General features: G+C 45.7%; 1 protein-coding gene across 6 annotated transcripts in view; it reads left to right on the top strand.

The window, feature by feature from the left end:
- LOC147884603 (propionyl-CoA carboxylase) overlaps positions 1–18,949 on the top strand; it is a 120,781-nt gene that overhangs the window by 64,996 nt on the left and 36,836 nt on the right. For all 6 annotated transcript variants that reach the window (XM_087397436.1, XM_087397440.1, XM_087397438.1 and 3 more), the window contains 2 exons: positions 8,922–9,042; positions 9,795–9,909. In XM_087397436.1, the coding sequence (XP_087253562.1) occupies positions 8,922–9,042; positions 9,795–9,909 (236 nt within the window). The remainder of the gene's footprint in view (positions 1–8,921; positions 9,043–9,794; positions 9,910–18,949) is intronic.

Raw genomic sequence — 18,949 nt, 5'->3', positions numbered from 1 at the left:
CTCAAGGCCCTCGATATGTCAGAATTGAATTTAACTTTTGAAGTCTATCTTCAAAGATTTAGGGATCTGCAAACGAGGGCCACTAAAATGGATCCTGTAACCTTGTTAGGTTTTTTCGTGGATGGTTTGCCAGACTCCTATAAGTTACAGATTAAGAATAACAAGTGCACAACATTGCAGGAGGCCATGACATATGCGCGCATATATGATGATACCATGGCCGGAACCAAGGCAACCACAGTTACCGAGACCAGCGGAAAGAACAAACGCAAGTTCTTTCAGCATGCGATTGGTATTGGGGAGACGAAGTCTACGGACAACGCCTCCAGGAAAAGCTTAACTCCTGCGAAGAATGGTAAGGCCCGTTTCCTTCGCACTCTCAGGCTCAAGAAAGAGGGCCGGTGTTTTTATTGCGAGGAGCGGGGCCATACGAAGAATGAGTGTCCTAAGCGGAAGAACCAGAGATTGGTGCTAGGACCGAAGCTCCAGGCAGGTCCACGTACCGCAGCCAAGGGAGCCAACCAGGTTACGATGACAGGTATTTCAGTAAATGTCATTACCTGCCCCCTTTCTTGCAATTGTACCTTTAATACTTCGTTGTTTGGTTCCCATGATCTTTTCCGAGTTTATGGAGAAGTTAGGGACCAACAGGTTCACATTCTCTTTGATCCGGGCAGCTCTCACAATTTTGTTAATTACAAATTTGTGCAGAAGATGGGGCTGTCCACAGTACCTAGCGACCACACCTACGAGGTGCAGCTTCCAGCCGGGAAGCAGTTTTGGGATCGCAAGGTTGAAGCGCTTCCCATCCGGATTCAAGCCTACACGGGAGCTCTCACATGTTATGTTATGCATCTAGAGCATGTAGACTTGCTGATCGGGATAGAGTGGTTTAAAACCCACAATATCCAGATTGGATGGACGGAGCATACGCTTTCTTTTGTAGACAAAGGCACCCAATTTTGTATTCAGTGTGATAAGATTATCCCTTCTCAGGGGCCTATTGTATCTGCGATGCAGCTTCGGAATATATTGAACACTTCTCATTATGATGTCTATCAGTGTGTTTTGATTCCACTATCTTCATTTATTGTTTCGGTAATTAACAAAAATGAATTAAGTGTGTTTGAACACCGAGAATTGAGAACGTTGTTAGATAATTTTAAGGACATATTCCCAGCTCAACTGCCGGAAGGGTTACCTCCAGAAAGGGCAGTAGATCATCGCATAGACTTAGTCCCAGGGGCTCAACCTATCAGTGTACCACCGTATAGGATGAGCCAGGTAGAGGAGGATGAGTTAGCTATCCAGCTTCAGGATTACCTGAATATGGGCTATATCCGCCCAAGTAAATCTCCTTGGGGTGCACCTGTCCTCTTAAGAAAGAAGAAGGATTCTTCCTGGAGGATGTGTATAGATTATAAACGACTAAATAAAGTTACAATTAAGAACCGCTATCCTTTACCTCGTTCTGATGATTTGATAGACCGTTTAGCCGGAGCGAAGTATTTCACTAAGATTGATTTGCGTACGGGTTATCACCAAATCCGTATCTATGCTAAACACATAGATAGGACCGCATTCCGGACTAGGTATGGTCATTACGAGTTCCTCGTATTACCTTTTGGTTTGACCAATGCTCCTGCTACTTTTCAGCAGATGATGAACGATTTGTTCAGAGATTATCTGGGCAAATTTGTTGTCGTGTTCTTAGATGATATCTTGGTATATAGTAAAACGCTTGAGGATCATATAGGACACCTTCGGGTTGTCTTACTTGTTCTAAGACAGCATAAGCTTTATGCCAAGATGAGTAAATGTGACTTCTTTATGAAGGAGATCATTTACTTAGGACACAAGATTTCTTCTGAAGGTATTAGCATTGATCTGGATCGTATCCAGAAGGTTTTAGAATGGCCTATCCCTCAGACTGTGAAACAACTTCGTTCTTTCCTAGGATTTACGGTATATCTTCGGAAGTCAGTCCGTGATTACTCACAAATCACGGTACCCTTGACCAACATATTGAAAGGTCGTGGACGCAGGTCTACTCAGCCGATCCCTTGGAATGATGCAATGAACAAGGCTTTTGAAACCTTGAAGTTATCTATCAAGGAAGCACCCGTTCTTGCATTACCCGATCCTACCCGGCCTTATGTTTTAGAGGCCGATGCGAGTGATTATGCGATTGGGGCAGCTCTATTCCAAGAGGGCAGACCTGTAGCTTTTGAGAGTAAGAAGCTAGACGACACTCAGTATCGTTGGCCCACACTCGAGAAGGAACTTTATGCGGTAGTGTATGCTCTCAAGGTTTGGAGACACTACTTGTATGGTTCAAAGTTCCTTGTATTGACTGATCACCAGTCAATTAAGTATGTGTGTGATGGATCAGAATTGAGAGGAAGGAAAGCCAGATGGGCAGAGTTAATGCAGGATTTTGATTTCGAAATACGTTATCGTAAGGGTTCGTTGAATAGTGTGGCGGATGCCTTAAGTCGAGTTAAGTTTGTAAATGCTTTGTCATTTACAGAAATATCCTCAGACCTATTTCAATCCTTGAGAGGGCTATACGCAACTGATAGTCATTTCAGTTCTTATTGGCAGAAAGTCCAGGATGGGAATTCCATGGTTGACCAGGACTCAGGGATTGTGCCACCTAGGATACAGGCGGCGGGAGGTCAGTGGATGATTAGGAACGGCTTGCTGTTCCGGAATGAAAAGATTTGTGTGCCTGATGTTCTGGACCTAAAATCCAAGATTCTCTGGGAGTGTCATGATGCTCCTAGTGCGGGACATCCAGGTATACATAGGACTCTGTCTCTTGTGAAGCATACCTTTTATTGGCCTAAGATGCGTGCATTTGTAGAGAACTATGTGGTAGGTTGCCGAGTTTGTCAGGTTACTAAGGCTGAACGCCTTAGAAGCGCGGGCTTATTACAGCCATTACAGATTCCAGGTAATAAATGGGAGAGTATTTCCATGGATTTTATTACTGGTTTGCCTCGTACGCGCAAGGGTCATGACTCTATTTGGGTCATAGTTGACCGTTTGACAAAAATGGCTAGATTCTTACCTACAAGAACAACTATTTCAGCTGTTCAGTTGGTTCACGAGTTTGTGGACCACTTGTTCAAGCTGTATGGTTTGCCATCTGACATAGTCAGTGACAGGGACTCAAAGTTTACAAGTAACTTTTAGACACTTGTATTTGAGAAGTTAGAAACTACTCTAAGTATGAGTTCCTCAGATCATGCACAATCTGATGGCAGTACAGAAAAGGTCAACCAGTTGGTTGAAGACATGCTTCGGGCATATGTATCTAAGAGACAGTCTTCATGGGAAGATTATCTACCCATGATTGAATTTGCTTACAACAGTACAAAGCATTCTAGTACAGGTTATAGTCCTTTTATGCTTATGTACGGGTTTCAACCTAAGTCACCAGTTATGGTTGGATTAAAAGGAATTCAAAATGATGCTGCTAAGAACTTCTTGCAAGACATGCAGGAAATGTTGCAGTTTGCCAAGGAATCTATTAGAAGTGCCCAAGATCGGGACAGATTTTATGCTAATAGACATCGTTCACCTAGAGAGTTCTCTGAAGGAACGATGGTATATTTGAGAATTCCTAAGGAATCCAAGAGCCTAAGTACTGGTTTGGTTCCGAAATTATCCCCCAGATACTGTGGCCCATTCAAGGTCATTAAAAGAATTGGACCAGTTGCATATCGACTAGAATTGCCTCCTGATGTTAAAGTACATCCAGTCTTTCATGTCAGTAGACTGAAAGAAGTATTGGGTGCAGATGATCAAATTGTTTCTCCTCATGAGATTATAGAAGTTACAGATTTAACTTTTATTCCTCACGAACCTGAATCTATTCTTGAATTCCGTGAAAGACAGATTCGAAATCGTACTATCACGGAATACAAGATTAAGTGGAAGGATCGTGTTGAGGAGGATGCCACATGGGAGACATTACAAAACCTCCAAAGAACATTTCCCGATTTCTTAGCGAACTCAGGAGTGAGTTCTTAGAGGAGGGGGAGTATGTCATGTGCACGGATCGGTATCTGACGTGTACTAGTTACACAGAACTAGCTCAGGTTAGCCTGGGGAGGCTTAGAGCTAGGCAGGCTTGATTCTCGGGTTGAGTGGCAAGGGTATGAACTATTTATAGGTCTTCGCTATTTTAAGCACTGGGGCCCGAGTCTATAAAAGAGGCCCAGGGGGTTCAGTTCTCAGTGTGCAGTTGGGAGCAAGTCTCGTTCCCAGGTGCTAGGTCTGATCCTGGATTATGTCGCGGACGCGCGCCTGCATCTTAGCGTAGCCCAAGGCCCAGTGGCAGATCCAGGGCTTCACAGCGCCACCTGGTGGTATGGGACACCAGGCTGGTTTGGGATCTGATTGGGAGTTCGTGCCAGTAGCTCAGCTCGTGGCTCGGGGGGACATCTTCTGATTCGGGATCACATCCCGTAGATGTCACGGTTGGGTGGTGAGCAGCCTGCTCAGTTCTGATGTTGTGTGTGGTTATTTTGCAGATCAGGGGTTTCAGGAGTGCTGGGATGTGTCAGGCGCTCTTGAACCCAAGCATCTGTAGGCCTCTTTTGCTCTTCCCTCTGAAGAGCAGCCAACTGCTGGCGGATACCTATGTCTCCCCTGAGGATCTCACCTCTCCTGTTACGAGCAACTGAATGATAAAAGTCGCTAATATATGAGAGGGCTGCAGCTACATCTGACGAGAAAAGCTGCCCATCGTGCATGTGAGATACCCAAGTCCGCAATATTGCCTCTGTGAGGCCCTCCTCTGCATAGAAGGCATCTGGAATCCTGATGCTGACAGAGCGGCTCCTCATCTGAGGATCTGAAACTAACAATACAATTGGAAAATGATATGAAGTGGACACCCCAGGTGTAATGCATACTGTCCCACCTTTGTCCAGAGCCCAATCATCAACACAAAATCTGTCAATCCATGCCATGATAGGCATCTGCAATCTCCTATATGACCAAGAAAACAAGAGTGACTATGGTTGAGTGTGGAATGCCAAGCATCTCTGCCATTGTAGTGAAAAAGGAAGGCATCCCAAGATGCTCTCTCTAGGCAATGGATACCACCTTCCCTACCTCCTCTTTTGTCGATTGGCATTTCAACCATGTTGGAATCACCCCCAATGATCCAAGACTCTACAATGCATGACCAAGAAAGCATCTCCTTTCATAGAAGGACATGGCCCCCTCTTCAATTAGGGACATAGAGGTTTAAGAAACCAACCTTAGCCCACCAATCAAAAGAATGATCCACTGAGCTCTAGAGGGAACTATGATCACCAAGGGGAGCATCGAAGAAGAAATTGAAATGCAAGTACCTCCCTTGGTGCCCAAGGCGGGTGACCAAAAAGTATGGTCTCAGAGAAGCTTACCCGACTTCTGGCACAATACCTGACATCTAGTTTGTATTCCTGAATCATAAGAATATCAATGGGGCCCCCCAGTAACACTTGGATGAAGTTGGTTATGAATCAATTGGCTACGGCGGCGGTGAGATACATCTCCGAGGCCCTGAACGTTCCAACCGACAATCCTCATTGGCGAGAGAAAGAGGCCGGATGAAAAACCTTACCCAACCTGGTAGTGGAGACAACCCTCTCCTGAGAAAAATTCCTCCTATCAAGAGGAGGAAAGTCAACTGGGGAAAGCACTCCCACACCTGCAGAAGGGGAAGCTCTGTCCACGGTGATCTGAACAACCTGTTCCCCAAAGGTAGAGGGTGCAAACTCCTCCTCTAACTCAAACTTTGCCATATCTGCCAGAACTACAAAAGAATTCTTGAGTGACGCTTCTGGTGTGCAGGTGTGCGGAGGATCTGTGTGGATGGTGGAGTGGAAGCAATAACCCCCTTGCCTCTGTCAAGATGTGAAGAAGAGGAAGGGGGCTACTGGCAATGGGGGAGCGAAGCCATAAATGCAGCATTAGCATCGAGTAAGGCACGGGTTTCAGCAATTAGTTGCTCCATAGATGGAAGCTCCTCCACATCAATGTCTAAGGGGATAGGAGCAACCTCATCAGCACAAGCAACTTGGACAGGAATATCTCATGCTTGTAAGGAAGGGCCCATGGCGCCATCAGTAGCCTCTTGAGGTGGAATTGGCTCACCAACTCTGACTGGCACCCAACGTGGGATGAGTGGAACAAGACGTGCTGATGGTCCTGATCACGCTGCTGTAGAAGGAGGTCCAGGACGAGAGGCTGTAGCCCACGGTCCTGGGCGAGAGGTGGAAGGTCTAGCAGTGCGAAAAGTGGTAGGATGTGCAATAGATTGTGACGTACGTCCTGCTATGAGGCGCTACACCCGTGGACCTTTTAGGCCTTTTCTTTTTTGTCTTTCTTGGGCAATCTCTGGCGAAGTGCTCAAGGGTCCTACAAATCCCACACAGATCCTGTCTCCCAGCAATCTCGACTCTCTACCTGAAGAATGAGCCATCTGGGTGAGGTGCCCTGCGAGGTGGCGAGCATCTAGTCCCTAGCCTACTGTAATGGATGTGAGCAAAGAGTGATGTCGAACTCTCCTGCTCTGTATCTTTTTTGAGCTGTTGCAACTCGTCTTTTGAGAACGTAATGGTTTTGGGCTGGTGGAAGCGGATGAGGATTGGCTGAAGGCTGAGTCATCGTCAATCGAGGTGGGAAGGCTGAATTGAACAAAATGAGGCTCCGTTCGCTCTAAACACTGCTGTAAAAGAAAGGAAGGCGAAGGCTGAAGGGAGCAAGGGATGGAGGAAGAGGAGGAAGGGGGGGGCTGGAAGGAAAGGAGTGGTGAAAGGAGGAGAAGAAACCAGGGGGGGTGGAGGCGGAATGACCAGCCGGGGGGGGGGGGGGGGCGGAGAAGCCAGTCAGGGGGGAGATGGAGCGGAGGTGGCTGCTGGGAGGGGGAGGATGCGGAACAGGCTGCCGGGGGGGGGGGGAGAATAGCTGCCAGGAGGGGACGGAGCAGTGGAGGGGGTAGATTGGGGGTAGAAGAGGAGGGGGGAGAGCAGTCGGGGCAGGGAGGGAGAGGGGGAGATAGCCCGGGGGAAGGGGTGGGGGTAGGGGTGGCGGAAGGGGAAGGGAAGAGGCTGAAAGGGAGGGGCTGAGAGAGGGGAGAGGTTGAGAGAGGGGAGGGGCTGGCTGAGAGGGAAGGGGAGGGGCTGGCAGGGAGGGGAGAGGGCAGCTAGAGCCTCTCAGGATTTTTGAGTCCTAGCTCTTGAGTTTCTTAGTATAGCACTCAGCAAGAACCCTAGTGAGCCCTTGCGTCAGCCCTAAGTGTCTTGTATGAGTTACTTTTTTGATTGTACCTTGTCTCATAGGCCCATGAGGCCTCCCAAAGATATTAATATAGCTTTCTTTTTGTTCAAGCTTGAGAAATGATAGCCTAAAAAGGGTGACCGTGCTCTAAACTTGGTCGAGAAAACTATCCAATAACTTCATAAATGCTTATTTTGGTTCATGTAACTTTCTTTTTGGTGTGGTGCATGTAACTTTACTAAAAGGTGCCAAATCATTATACATATCTAAATTATGTCTTGCCATTTTGAGTTGATGTGATACATGACCTGGTTTGGGTTTGTCAATCAAAAAGGTTGTCTTTGGTGATCAACATAGCTTCTCCAAAAAAAATTTGAATGCCACGGTCGCCCAGCTTTTTGTCCCAAATGCAAATGAGTGCCTAATTTTATAACATTCTCCTATAGAAAAAACATTGGGGACAGCGGCTTTGATGCCTTTGCTCTATATGAGTCAGAGGCAGATGGCCACACCTTCATGCAGCGGCATTACAGACGTGGATCTATAGATATCAGCACCATGTAGCCTCAGGATTTGTTGTTACTTCCCATCAGGGATCAAGACCAATGCCTTCTTTACAGGCAGGCTTGGCTGGGGAGGTGGTTTGCAATATTACTTTGTGGCGGATATGATGTTCGAGATGTGCTTAGGTCATTGGTGGACACGCATCCACTTGGCTTCCATATGGGCTGATCTCTTTTCTACTATTAGGAGTAAGTGGGAGAGATGCACGAAGACCTCTACAGCCAATCAAGAGAGATTGATAGCATTTGTGAGGACTTGGGATTGTTCCTTGTTTTTTCATGTTACTCCACTTGGGATGATATGGCATTATAGACCACACCCATGGTTGTTTATTCTTATTGTATAGGCCAGGGATAGAGTTATCACTCTCCCACCTCTGGTATAATTTGTTTTGAAAGGAATAAATTACTTCTTATTACAAAAAATTAGTCATGTTGTTCATGAAGACTGGGGATCCTTTAAGAGAATCTTGTTGTGATATAGCTGCCTGTATTGGACCTTCGCTCTGAGGAAAGCACATAGGTCATGAGTTTCCTTTATCTGCATAAGAGAGTCCCTTCAATATGTGACCATAGGCCCCACTACCTAATAATATTTGTGAGCTACGTGCTCCCTTAAGGTTTATATCTGTCTAGACAGGATCTGTCTGCACACTACCTTTGCTGACATGGTAATTTGATATCCTAGTGTTATCTCACACTAGAACTCTATTGTATTGGAGAACGGTGACAAATAGCGTGAGATACTGAGTGGTGTAACTTCTGTGTTGAAAGGGGATTGAGTGACTTCCCTGGTGAAAAGGATCTTAAGGTGAAAATTATCAGCTATATGGAAAGGGGCTTGTTGTCATTGACCCATAGGTACTTGGCATGCTCAACTTTTAATCAATGAAGGAATTTTTTTGGAGTTGTAGTACTCTTTTGCATTATCCAGTATACATTAGCCTTCTCCAGAACCTCCTCACAGGTTTCTCTCTCAACCTTATATGTTCACTATGTATTGCACTGCATACATGATTTTTATTGCAAGGAACAGACACTGACAACTTGAACTTTTTTCCTGCACTCTTAATAAAGTAAGCAGGGCTCCAGTACATATCTTGGAGCTGCTCCGGTTGTGAATCTACTAGAAACATCAAAACCAAATGTTATCATCACCACACGCTTGGCAGATGCATCACTGTTTCTAGGGCCCATGGTATGTTACCTTAAACAAAGTTTTACAATTTCTTAGATTATTTCTGTCACACGGCTAGATTTCCTCAGATTGATGTCTGGCTATGTCGTCCTTATTCTTTCTTTATACAATCTAGTCATGGCATGCAATTTGCATTGATTTTGTTGTTTGGGCCGTTTTTTGCCTTGGTATTTATTTTGTTACTTCACTTGAGAGTATATCCAGGTTGCAATTTTTATAGTAATATTTGTTGTACAATGGAGAAAACTATAAATATATGCTTCATACCAAGATTTCAGATTATTTTTTCCTGAGCACAAACCCCTGTGAGTAGCCTGGATGATATTTGTGTTATGCCTATGTATTTGTTCTTACAGCTTGACACACCTGTTCCTGTTCTATATCACTAGAAACCTGATCCTAAAACTATGTTGCAAGTATCACACTTCGAGAATTCGGGATCCTGGATGCAATGACTTATGACTGGGCCTTTACCTGAATCTTGGGAAAACTTCTTTGCTGCAAAAAGAGTAGTCCTGCAATTCAGGAGTTCTTGGTTTTCATGCTTTCTTTATTTAACAGCATCCTTGCTCACAAACAAATATCTTGAAGTAATGATAAGGATGATACCCATCGATACTTTACCTGTTAATTGGTTATGAAATGCCCTACAAATTTAAAGGCGTTCCACAGACGGGGAGAGTACACAGGATAAACAGAACAAGTTTTGTTCACTTGACTTAGAATGACTGTGTCATATTTATTTTGGGCAGGTGTATGAACTAGGATGGAACTGGGATGATTTTCACAAGCTTGCACAAGGAACATTAGCTGGGCATCTTCTTGAATGTGGCTGCCAGGTCACAGGAGGTTACTTTATGCATCCTGGTATGCAATATTATGATTGACCTTTTTGAATGGGTGATGTTGTCTCTTGTGTTAGATAGATTTGAATGCATTTATATGCTGTTCTGTTGTTGTCTCGTCTTAGATAGATTTGAATGCATTTGTATGCTGTTCTGTTACAAAAATTAAAATTAAACATGATCACAAATTCATGATTTACAAAAACCATAGAAATGGGGGAGAAAGAAAGAAAGAAAGAAAGTTTATTAAAGTCTTCGGGAGACCGTCTGTGTACAAGGCATCTGGAATCCTGATGCTGGCAGATCGGCCTCTCAAGTGAGGCTCTGAGATAGCCAGCACAACAGGAAAGTGGTCTGAAGTGGAAATCCCAGCAGCAATGCATACCGATTCACCTCTGTCAAGTGCCCAATCATCTACATGGAATCTGTCAATGCGTGGATGAATAGGCAACTGCTGCCTCTTGTTCGACCAAGAGAACAGGAGGGACTGTGGCTGAATAAGAAAGGCATCGTCCAACCAAGTATCTCTGCCATAGTAGTGAAAAAGGAAGGCATCCCAAGCTGCTCTCTCCAAAGAGTGAAGAAGTCCTTCTCTACCCCCTTTTTTGTCTGACGGTAACTCAACCATGTTAAAGTCACCTCCAATCACCCATGAATCCGCAATGGGGGCCCAGGAGAGCAGATCCTTCCACATAAAGACATGTTCCCTTCTAATGTTGGAGACATACAGGTTAAGGAAACCAACCTTACACCCTCCAATCAAGAGAATAATCCACTGAGCTCTAGAGGGAATAATGACTCCGTGTCTAACAACCAAGTGGAGAACCGACTGCAAAACTAAAATAGAAGTAACCCCCTTGGTGCCCAAGGCAGGCGACCAAAAAGTATGACCAGAAAGCAGTTTGCCAGACTTAGAGCAATCACTGGCATCCAACTTGTATTCCTAGATAAAAAGGATATCAATAGCACCTATAGTGACACCTGGATGAAGCTGATTCCGGATCAGCTGCCTATAGTGACGGTGTGGAACTCTGCCTAGGTCTTGTATGTTCCAGCTGACTATCCTCATCGACAGGAGGATGCTGGATGGAAAGGCTTGCCCGACCTAGTAGAGGAGACTAGCTTCCCTTGGGTCGAAATACTCCTGCTGAGGGCAGGAAACTCAACAGGTGAAAGGATCCCTACACCTGATGAGGGGGAGGCCCTGTCAAAAGGAATCCCAATGACCGGGACCCCTAAGGTGGAGGGCACAAACTCATCATCATCCATGAAAGTCGCCGAATCAGCCAGTGTCAAAAAAGAGTTCCTGAGAAGCAAGTCTAGCTGAGGAGTGCGAAGAAGACCTGCACTTGTGGAGGAAGGAGGAGAAGGACCTGCCAGGCCTCTATCAGCAGATCTGGAGCTGGGAGCTGAGGAGGCCTGTGGCTGGGTTGAAGAAGGATCTATAGTCCTCATCTGTGCGAACACTCCCTCAGCTGTGGCATGAACAGTCTGAGGGGGAGAAGTATCGGTAGCCCCCTCGTGATCAGAAACTAAAATGACTGGGGCTGGTGCATCTAAAGTCCCCTCCTGATGTGGAGCTGTAGTATCTGGGGCTGCAACAGTATCCACTTTTGGAGTCTGGATGGCATCTGTCTGAACCGGATCAAGGGTCTCCTCCTGAGGTAAAGGAGACACTCTGACCGCTCTCCAACGTGGTACTGGGAGTGCTGCAGGCTTTGGGCGCCCTGCTGTCCCTGGTGATCCTGGGGTGCGCGAAGCAGGGTGCCCTGCTGCCCCTGGTAGTCCTGGAGTGCATGGTACATGTCGCAGGCGAGGCGCAAACGGGGTAGTACGTGAAGGAGCCGCACCAGAAGACCTCTTGGGTGTTTTTCTCTTCTTTGGGCAATCTCTAGCAAAGTGCCCAAGGGTCCTGCAAATCTTGCACTGATCCTGTCTACCTGCAATCTCGATTCTCTGTCGAAAGAGAGAGCCATCTGGACACTGAATCATGATGTGGTCATCTGAGATGTTAGGGTCAGAGACAATGACCCTAACTCGAGGCACCCCGTTCGCTCTGACTGCCTCTGCCGAGGAAGAAGGCATGCCAAGAAGGGGGGGAATCTCAGTGACCACTCCGAAAGTGGCTCCGATAGTAGCAAGAAGTCGATGGTAGACCTGAGGAAGACCAGGAAACCTGATGAACAAGGGCTGTGGACTCGTGGGAGTCGAAAATCACTTGGAAGAATCCATGTCCCAGAAGTCGAATATCCCTGAGGTGTGGGGCAAGCTCTCTTGGTAACGCCGCCAACATCCAGTCTCTAGCATGTGATCTGGAAGGATGTGACACAAAGATGCGGGCGAAAAGTGATGTGGAGCCCTCTAATTCCACATCTTTCTTGAGCTGCTGCAACTCATCTTCTTGAAAAATGACGGTTCTTGCGGCCGGTGGAAGTGGATAGAGATTGGCTAAATGGGGATCCATTTGCCAATCGAAGTGAAAAGGCCGATTCCAACACTGTAAAAGCTCCGTCCGTGAAAGAACTGCCTAGGACACCGGGAAACTGGTGTAGGAAGGAGGAGAAAAGGAGAGGGTAGGAGAGAGGGGAAGGGACGGAGAGGAGAAGCGGAGGGGGAGGAAAAGAGGGGGGGGTTAGGAGGGAGGGAGGGGGCGGGTTAGAAGGGAGGACGGGGGCCGAAGGTGGGGAGGGAGAAGGTGGGCGGGGGAGAGGAAGGGAGGGGGCGGGGGGGCTAGAGGAAGGGTGTGCAACTCCTACGTCACCACCCAGCTTCCGGCCTCATCCTCATAGTTTTATGCCACAACCCTTCCAGTTTCAGCTAGGACACAGACGAGATGACCCACTAGAGGCATGGGAGACCTTGCTCATGGAGGTACACAGTATCCGTGAGCGCAAAATGGAGTTGACACGCTTCGCACAGGAGCAGGTTCGCTTCAACCAAGAGCAGAGCCACGTCATACAGGAGCAGGCTCGCGTCATTTGAGAGCAGGCTGATCTCATTCAGGGACTCAGATAGGATATCTCACAGCTCCAATAGGAGGTCACATCCATACACACAGTCCCATGGAGCACTCCAGTTGTTGAGGTATAGATTGCAAGCATGCAAGCTGTAATTGAGGAGACTTCTAGATGGGTCGACGTGGCCAAACGGAAACTTGCAAGGGCAACCGTTTCAACTACCCTCATGGAGCAGCAACAGAGAGTCAGTAAGGCTCTCAACATCAGAGTCCGTGGGATCCCGCACACTGAGGCCACACCGATGGCAGATGCAATGGCCTTTGTGGCCACTACTATGGGTGTAGTTGAGCACAGGATCGAGAGGACGTGGCAAGTGGGGAGGGACCCCAACCCAGAGCAGCCCCTGATCATCGGTTCCATAACGCTTAGGCACGACTTTCGGCTTTACGACGTAGGTCAATCCTATGAGATCAGCCACCGATCTCCATTGATGAGGACCTCACCCCCCTACAGGTTGAGGAGAGGCGCTCCTTGTTGTTGCAGCAGCGGGATCAGGCCTGCAAGGATGGGAAGTGGGCAGTGGTACGAGATGGACGATTTCTTACAGGCCCCCGTCAAGCATCAGTCCCCCCCCCCCAAATAGGGGGACGGGGTGTATGAGACTAAGATCTCCGAGACCCTATCTTGCACCATTTGGAACTATAATGGTACCTTATGGTCAGAACCAAGGAACTTCTTGGAATCCTATACAGGTTGTGACATAGTCTTTACATAGAGACACATCAGAGTCCAGAGCGCCCACTACCGATCGTCAGCGGTTACACTTGGGAGACTGCTTATAGAGGTGAGACGAGGGACACAGGGGGAGAGCTCGTAGATCAAAGTCGGTATATAACATCGCCTTAGACCGCCTAATCTCCAAGCAAATCTAAACCGCCTTGGTTTCTAGGTCGCCATGGAAGAACCACAATGCCACGTAGCTGCCATGCATTGGCCAGCCACCTGGTTTACCAATTAGCATAGGCTTTCTTGCATGGCCCAATCAAAGGCGATCAACCAGCCAAGTCTATTCATGGCGACCAATCAGATCTCATATTTTATCACCCTCTAGACTCCTTAGAGACATAGAAGCCTCCCTACATTCCAACAATCCCCCCTGAACCGAAATGGGGAGACAAATACAAAGAAGACTCAAGCACACACATCACGGACATCTGAAACATGATCAACCCATAAATGGATCACAATCATCTGATATAATTGCTCACAAACAGCAATTCTGAAACATGTCCATGCTCTAAAGACAAGTGCAATAGTCCAGCACCATAGAACCTTAAATGTCCAGTTGCCATCCACAGTTGCAACGAGAATTCTCATACTCTTGTGAATGCAAATAAGTCAAAACGAACCACTTTGCAAAAGAAATTCGAGCATCAGAGTAGAAGATGTGCCCACATAGGGCTAAATATCAGAGTCACCAAATATGGAAACGGTCACCCACACAACAAAAACACTCTGATAAAAACTTATACGCTCAAACCATCTTCAATGCGCACGTAACTTGCAAACTCTTCATCAGTGAAAACACTCTCTGCCATCTTTGTTCAAATAGCAAAACCCTTGAATTGTAGCTCAAAAAGGTTTTGTGATGCTCGCTACCAATACATCGCTCACACAAAACACCTTCCCACGATCACGATAGGCTATAGCTTCAAATTTCCTTTAGGTGGAAAACTGATTCGTTGAATCAACTAAACATATCCAAGGAGCCAAAACATCCGAATAAATTGTCAAGATTTTAGGCTATGCTAGAATTGAAAGTTCCGCAATTTGAGAAGTTGGTAGATCCAATGCATGGAGTGAACAAAACATAGACTGCAATTGGATCACGGCAGCCTGTCCAAAGTCGGAAGCCATGGGTAAGCAAGACTGTTTATGATAACTTTGACAAGCGTCCACCAACAAACTCTCATAGGAAATTGCACGTGTCTAGTATACAATTGAATCCTCCGATTTTAAACTTGAGTTTGTTTCATGCTCCTTTGCTGCTGCTAAAATCGGTTCCATGAACCGCTACAATCATGTGTAGCCTCAGACAATTCACTGGAGGAAATTCTCCACAATTCTCATATCTTCTTCAACACTTCAAGGACCTCTTAGAACCAACAGAGACCAAACGATCAGACAAAATCACGAAAGGGCTCAATTGAATCTTGCTCTGATACCAATTGTTGGTTTAATAGTGCATCCAATAGAGCCCGAGATAGTCTTACATGAAATATCAAACTTATGCAGAATTCCCACGACTATCTAAAGTCTGATTCACGGTACAAGGATATGAAACACCGAGACTCAGAAAACCAAAAACTTCAGAGCGACAACTCTGCAATAACATCTTAGACTTTATGCCTCAAGCCAACCAGGTTTGTTGGCTTACAACATAGATGACTTAGATTGGTAAACTTTCTAAAGACCCTACTAGCAGGCCGACTGCTTGGACACTACAAAGCACTAGAAGAATGAGAAGACCCTAAATGCGACTCTCATCAAAGAATTGGGACAAGAAGATGGAGCTCGTAGATCAAAGTCGGTATATAACATCGCCTTAGACCACCTAATCTCCAAGCAAATCTAAACTGCCTTAGTTTCCATGTCACCATGGAAGAACCACAATGCCATGTAGCTGCCATGCGTGGCCCAAGGCCGTCAACTAGCCAAGTCTATTCATAGTGACCAATCAGATTATCACCCACTTAACTCCCTAGAGACATAGAAGCCTCCCCATGAGGGTCACATTCCAACAATCCCTCCCTGAACCGAAATGGGGAGACAAATACAAAGAAGACTGAAGCACACACATCACGGACATCTGAAACATGATCAACTCAGAAATGGATCACAATCATATGATATAATTGCTCACAAACAGCAATTCTGAAACATGTCCATGATCTAAAGACAGGTGCAATAGTCCAGCACCATAGAACTTTAAATGTCCAATCGTCATCCATAATTGTAGCAAGAATTCTCATACTCTTGTGAATGCAAATAAGTCAAAACGAACGACTTTGCAAAAGAAATTTGAGCATCAGAGTAGAAGATGTGCCCACACAAGGCCAAATATCAGAGTCACCAAATATGGAAAGAGTCACCCACACAGGGCACGACCCACTTGTGTCAAGAGGAGGAGCTACTAGGATTGGGGTTTGCAAACGACATGATACTCTTTGTGGAGGGCCACAATAGATAGCCTAGAGTGGGTCCGGAGTATATATGTATGTATTCATACATATATGTATATACACGCTCTAGAGAGTTATTGCTTGGTCTCCAAGACTAGGATAAAATGGACCAAATTAGTTGGGTTTCTCATGACGACTAAGGAAGTTTAGGAGATCTTGGATCAGGGGGCCGCATTGGGCTTTTGTGGATCCGCCAAGGTATACAACGAGATAGTTAGGTTGTCAATTGGGTATTGACATCTTAGCAAAGCAGCAAGTTGCCCCCGTGTTAGAGAGTGTGTGGCATAAGGTTTCGTATTGGAGTCTAGGGAGAAGGGCCCTCGTGGCCAACCAGGTCCTTCTGGCCACAGATTTGGTACATAGCCTTGTGTTGGTGTTTTTGCAGGGGATGTGTGGGACAGGTCAATCGTGTAGTGTGCAATTTCTTATAGACAGGGTCGAACGGTAGAGGAACACTAGAGCTAGGGTCACTTAGAAGATGGTGATCTTGCCACAGTGGAGAGAGGGCTTGGCATCATTCACCCTGATATGTAGAGTAGAACCCTTTTGACCAAGGTGGTAGTACAAGGTCTCACTCTAGGATCAAGCTCTGGAAGCTCTTGCTTTGATGAGGGATTCTTAGGAGTACACCCTGCACCAAAGGTTAGTGGCAGTAATCCCACAGATGGATCTTTTCAAAGGCTCCACTCGTAGGAAAGGGCTCACCCTTGATGAGGAGTCTTCACAGAGTTTGGCAACAATTGTCGGGAGGATTCATTCGGGCCAACCCACTAGTGCCATGAGGAGTTTGAGAGATAGCCCCTTCTCTCCCCCTCCTATGGCATCTAGAGATTCAAGATAAGATGGTTTGATGCTAGGGAAGTTGGACGCACATTGGTTGGGCATAGTGGGATAGTGGCCCAATCATTAGGGGCATGGAGCCACCTCTCCATTGAGTCACCCAATGGATTGGGCAGTTGTCTAGGATTGGGGTGCCTCTCAAGATCCAATTTCAGCAAAGATCCCTAGGATCCTTCCATTCCAAATGGTACAGAGTGGGGCTCAAAGCCCTTCTATAGCCTGAGATAAGGTGGCGACCTAGAGAATGGGACCCTAGATATGCTTGAGTGGCAGAGGATTAGCCATTTGGGCAAGGACTAGACCATTGACCCAATTCTAGTCTCGGTAGGAGAGGAGGGGTTGCGGTAACATCTTTGGTTGTGGGAAAAAGCCGGCCCTTCGAGAGGTGCAAGGGCATCTAAGAGAGTGGTTTTGGCCTACACGATTAGGGTACTCAGAGGGAGTGGAGGAGGTGTCCTTGTTCTCGTATACAACGTGCATAATTCGTTGCTTTTTGTTAGAGGCTGCAGCCTAGACTCCTAAAGAGAGCAGCATTGGGTTGAGCAATAGGTTCCCCGGGGTGATCTCCAGATTTTGGTCACGCTTATGGACCAGCTATAGGCCACGGAAGATTTTGTACTTCTAGATGGTGGCCAATGGAAGTTTGCAAGTTCTTTTCTTTGGGGAAAAAAATAATTGTGTCTATCTCTTTACCAGTTGGTAGATGTCAAGGTGATGATGGCCTTTTTTCCATGTTCTTTTGGACTTCATGTGATATGATGCGGCATGATACTTCTTCATCTTTTATGATCTTTCACTAAGTACTTAAACACAAATTTTGTGCCTGTAGTTTCCTCTCAAAGTTCTTTTTCTATACAGATGATATCGTGTCACTTGCTACCACTTTGATTGATCTAAAATGAGCAAGAAGCCCAAGAGAACAGAGTGTTTTCATGGCTTTCCAAGGAGATTCTAGTGAAAACCTGTCTATGCATTGGTTGGGTCAATGGAGGAAGGATCATTGCAGTTGAGGATGTCTCAAGCTGAGAATGACCTGTGTCAAAATAAAGAGTCACTTCAATGCATCATTGATTAGAGGCCAGGAGAACTGAGACATATCTGTGTTTGAGTAGAGATTACTGCATGTCACAATAGGTTGTGACAAAGAGAAAGCTCAAGAAATGAGGGATGACATCAAAAGAGGATTCTTCGGGAGAGAAGAAATGGTGAGTCCAATATCTAGCAAAGAGCATGGAACATCATCAAGGACGATGAGGGAGTGCATGCACAAATTGACGGAGACAGAGTTGTTTGACTGATCATAGCACACAGATTTCCGCATTTGTGTGGGGGATTTGTATATTTCTTTTTTATAGGATAGAGAAGATCACGAATCTTGAGTACTTGCACCTAGTAATGGACAGCTGACCTGGATTTGTGGTTTAAGGCTGCAGTCTACTAGCAACTGGGTCCCTATAACTGTGTCTTTTTGTATTGGATCCAATTCTAGAGCCACATTAATAGAATTAAAGTCGGAATAACGCAATGAATCATAGGTAAAGAGATGCATCCTCAGCTGAGTTTCTCACCCTTTCAAGTAAGCACCAAAGAGCAAAGAAGCAATTGAACAGCCTGGATAATCAATCGTCTAACCCAAAAGGAAGAAGACACAATATCATTGAAGAGAATTGAGATCGGGCTTCACCTAGCAAAAAATTCCAGTTGTCATAAGAGTTATTCTATGAATTGTGCCTTGAACTGAGAAGAAAAAAAAAAGATCATAGGTAGATCAAAATAATCCAACTAGCAAGGTCTGTATCATTTTTAGTTGTGCATTCCCTTAAGCCAAAATAACAATGGGACTACTTTTTTTAACCTTCAAAAAGTATAATTTTAATAATATTTTTCTCCATTCTAACATATATTTTGAAATTTTACTGTCCAATGTCTGAGGAAGCTTCCAATGTTGAGGCCTTGCAAAACCATATTAAGACAATGTACTTGATAGCATCCTGTTTTTGTATAAGATTAATCTTGAAAACCA

Source organism: Dipteris shenzhenensis, chromosome 26 (genome assembly GCF_047967505.1).
Source record: "Dipteris shenzhenensis isolate YYH24624 ecotype China chromosome 26, Dip_SZ_1.0, whole genome shotgun sequence".
NCBI classification, from domain to species: domain Eukaryota; kingdom Viridiplantae; phylum Streptophyta; class Polypodiopsida; order Gleicheniales; family Dipteridaceae; genus Dipteris; species Dipteris shenzhenensis.
The sequence above is the reverse complement of the archived record's forward strand: the minus strand, read 5'-3'. Positions and strand labels throughout refer to the sequence as shown.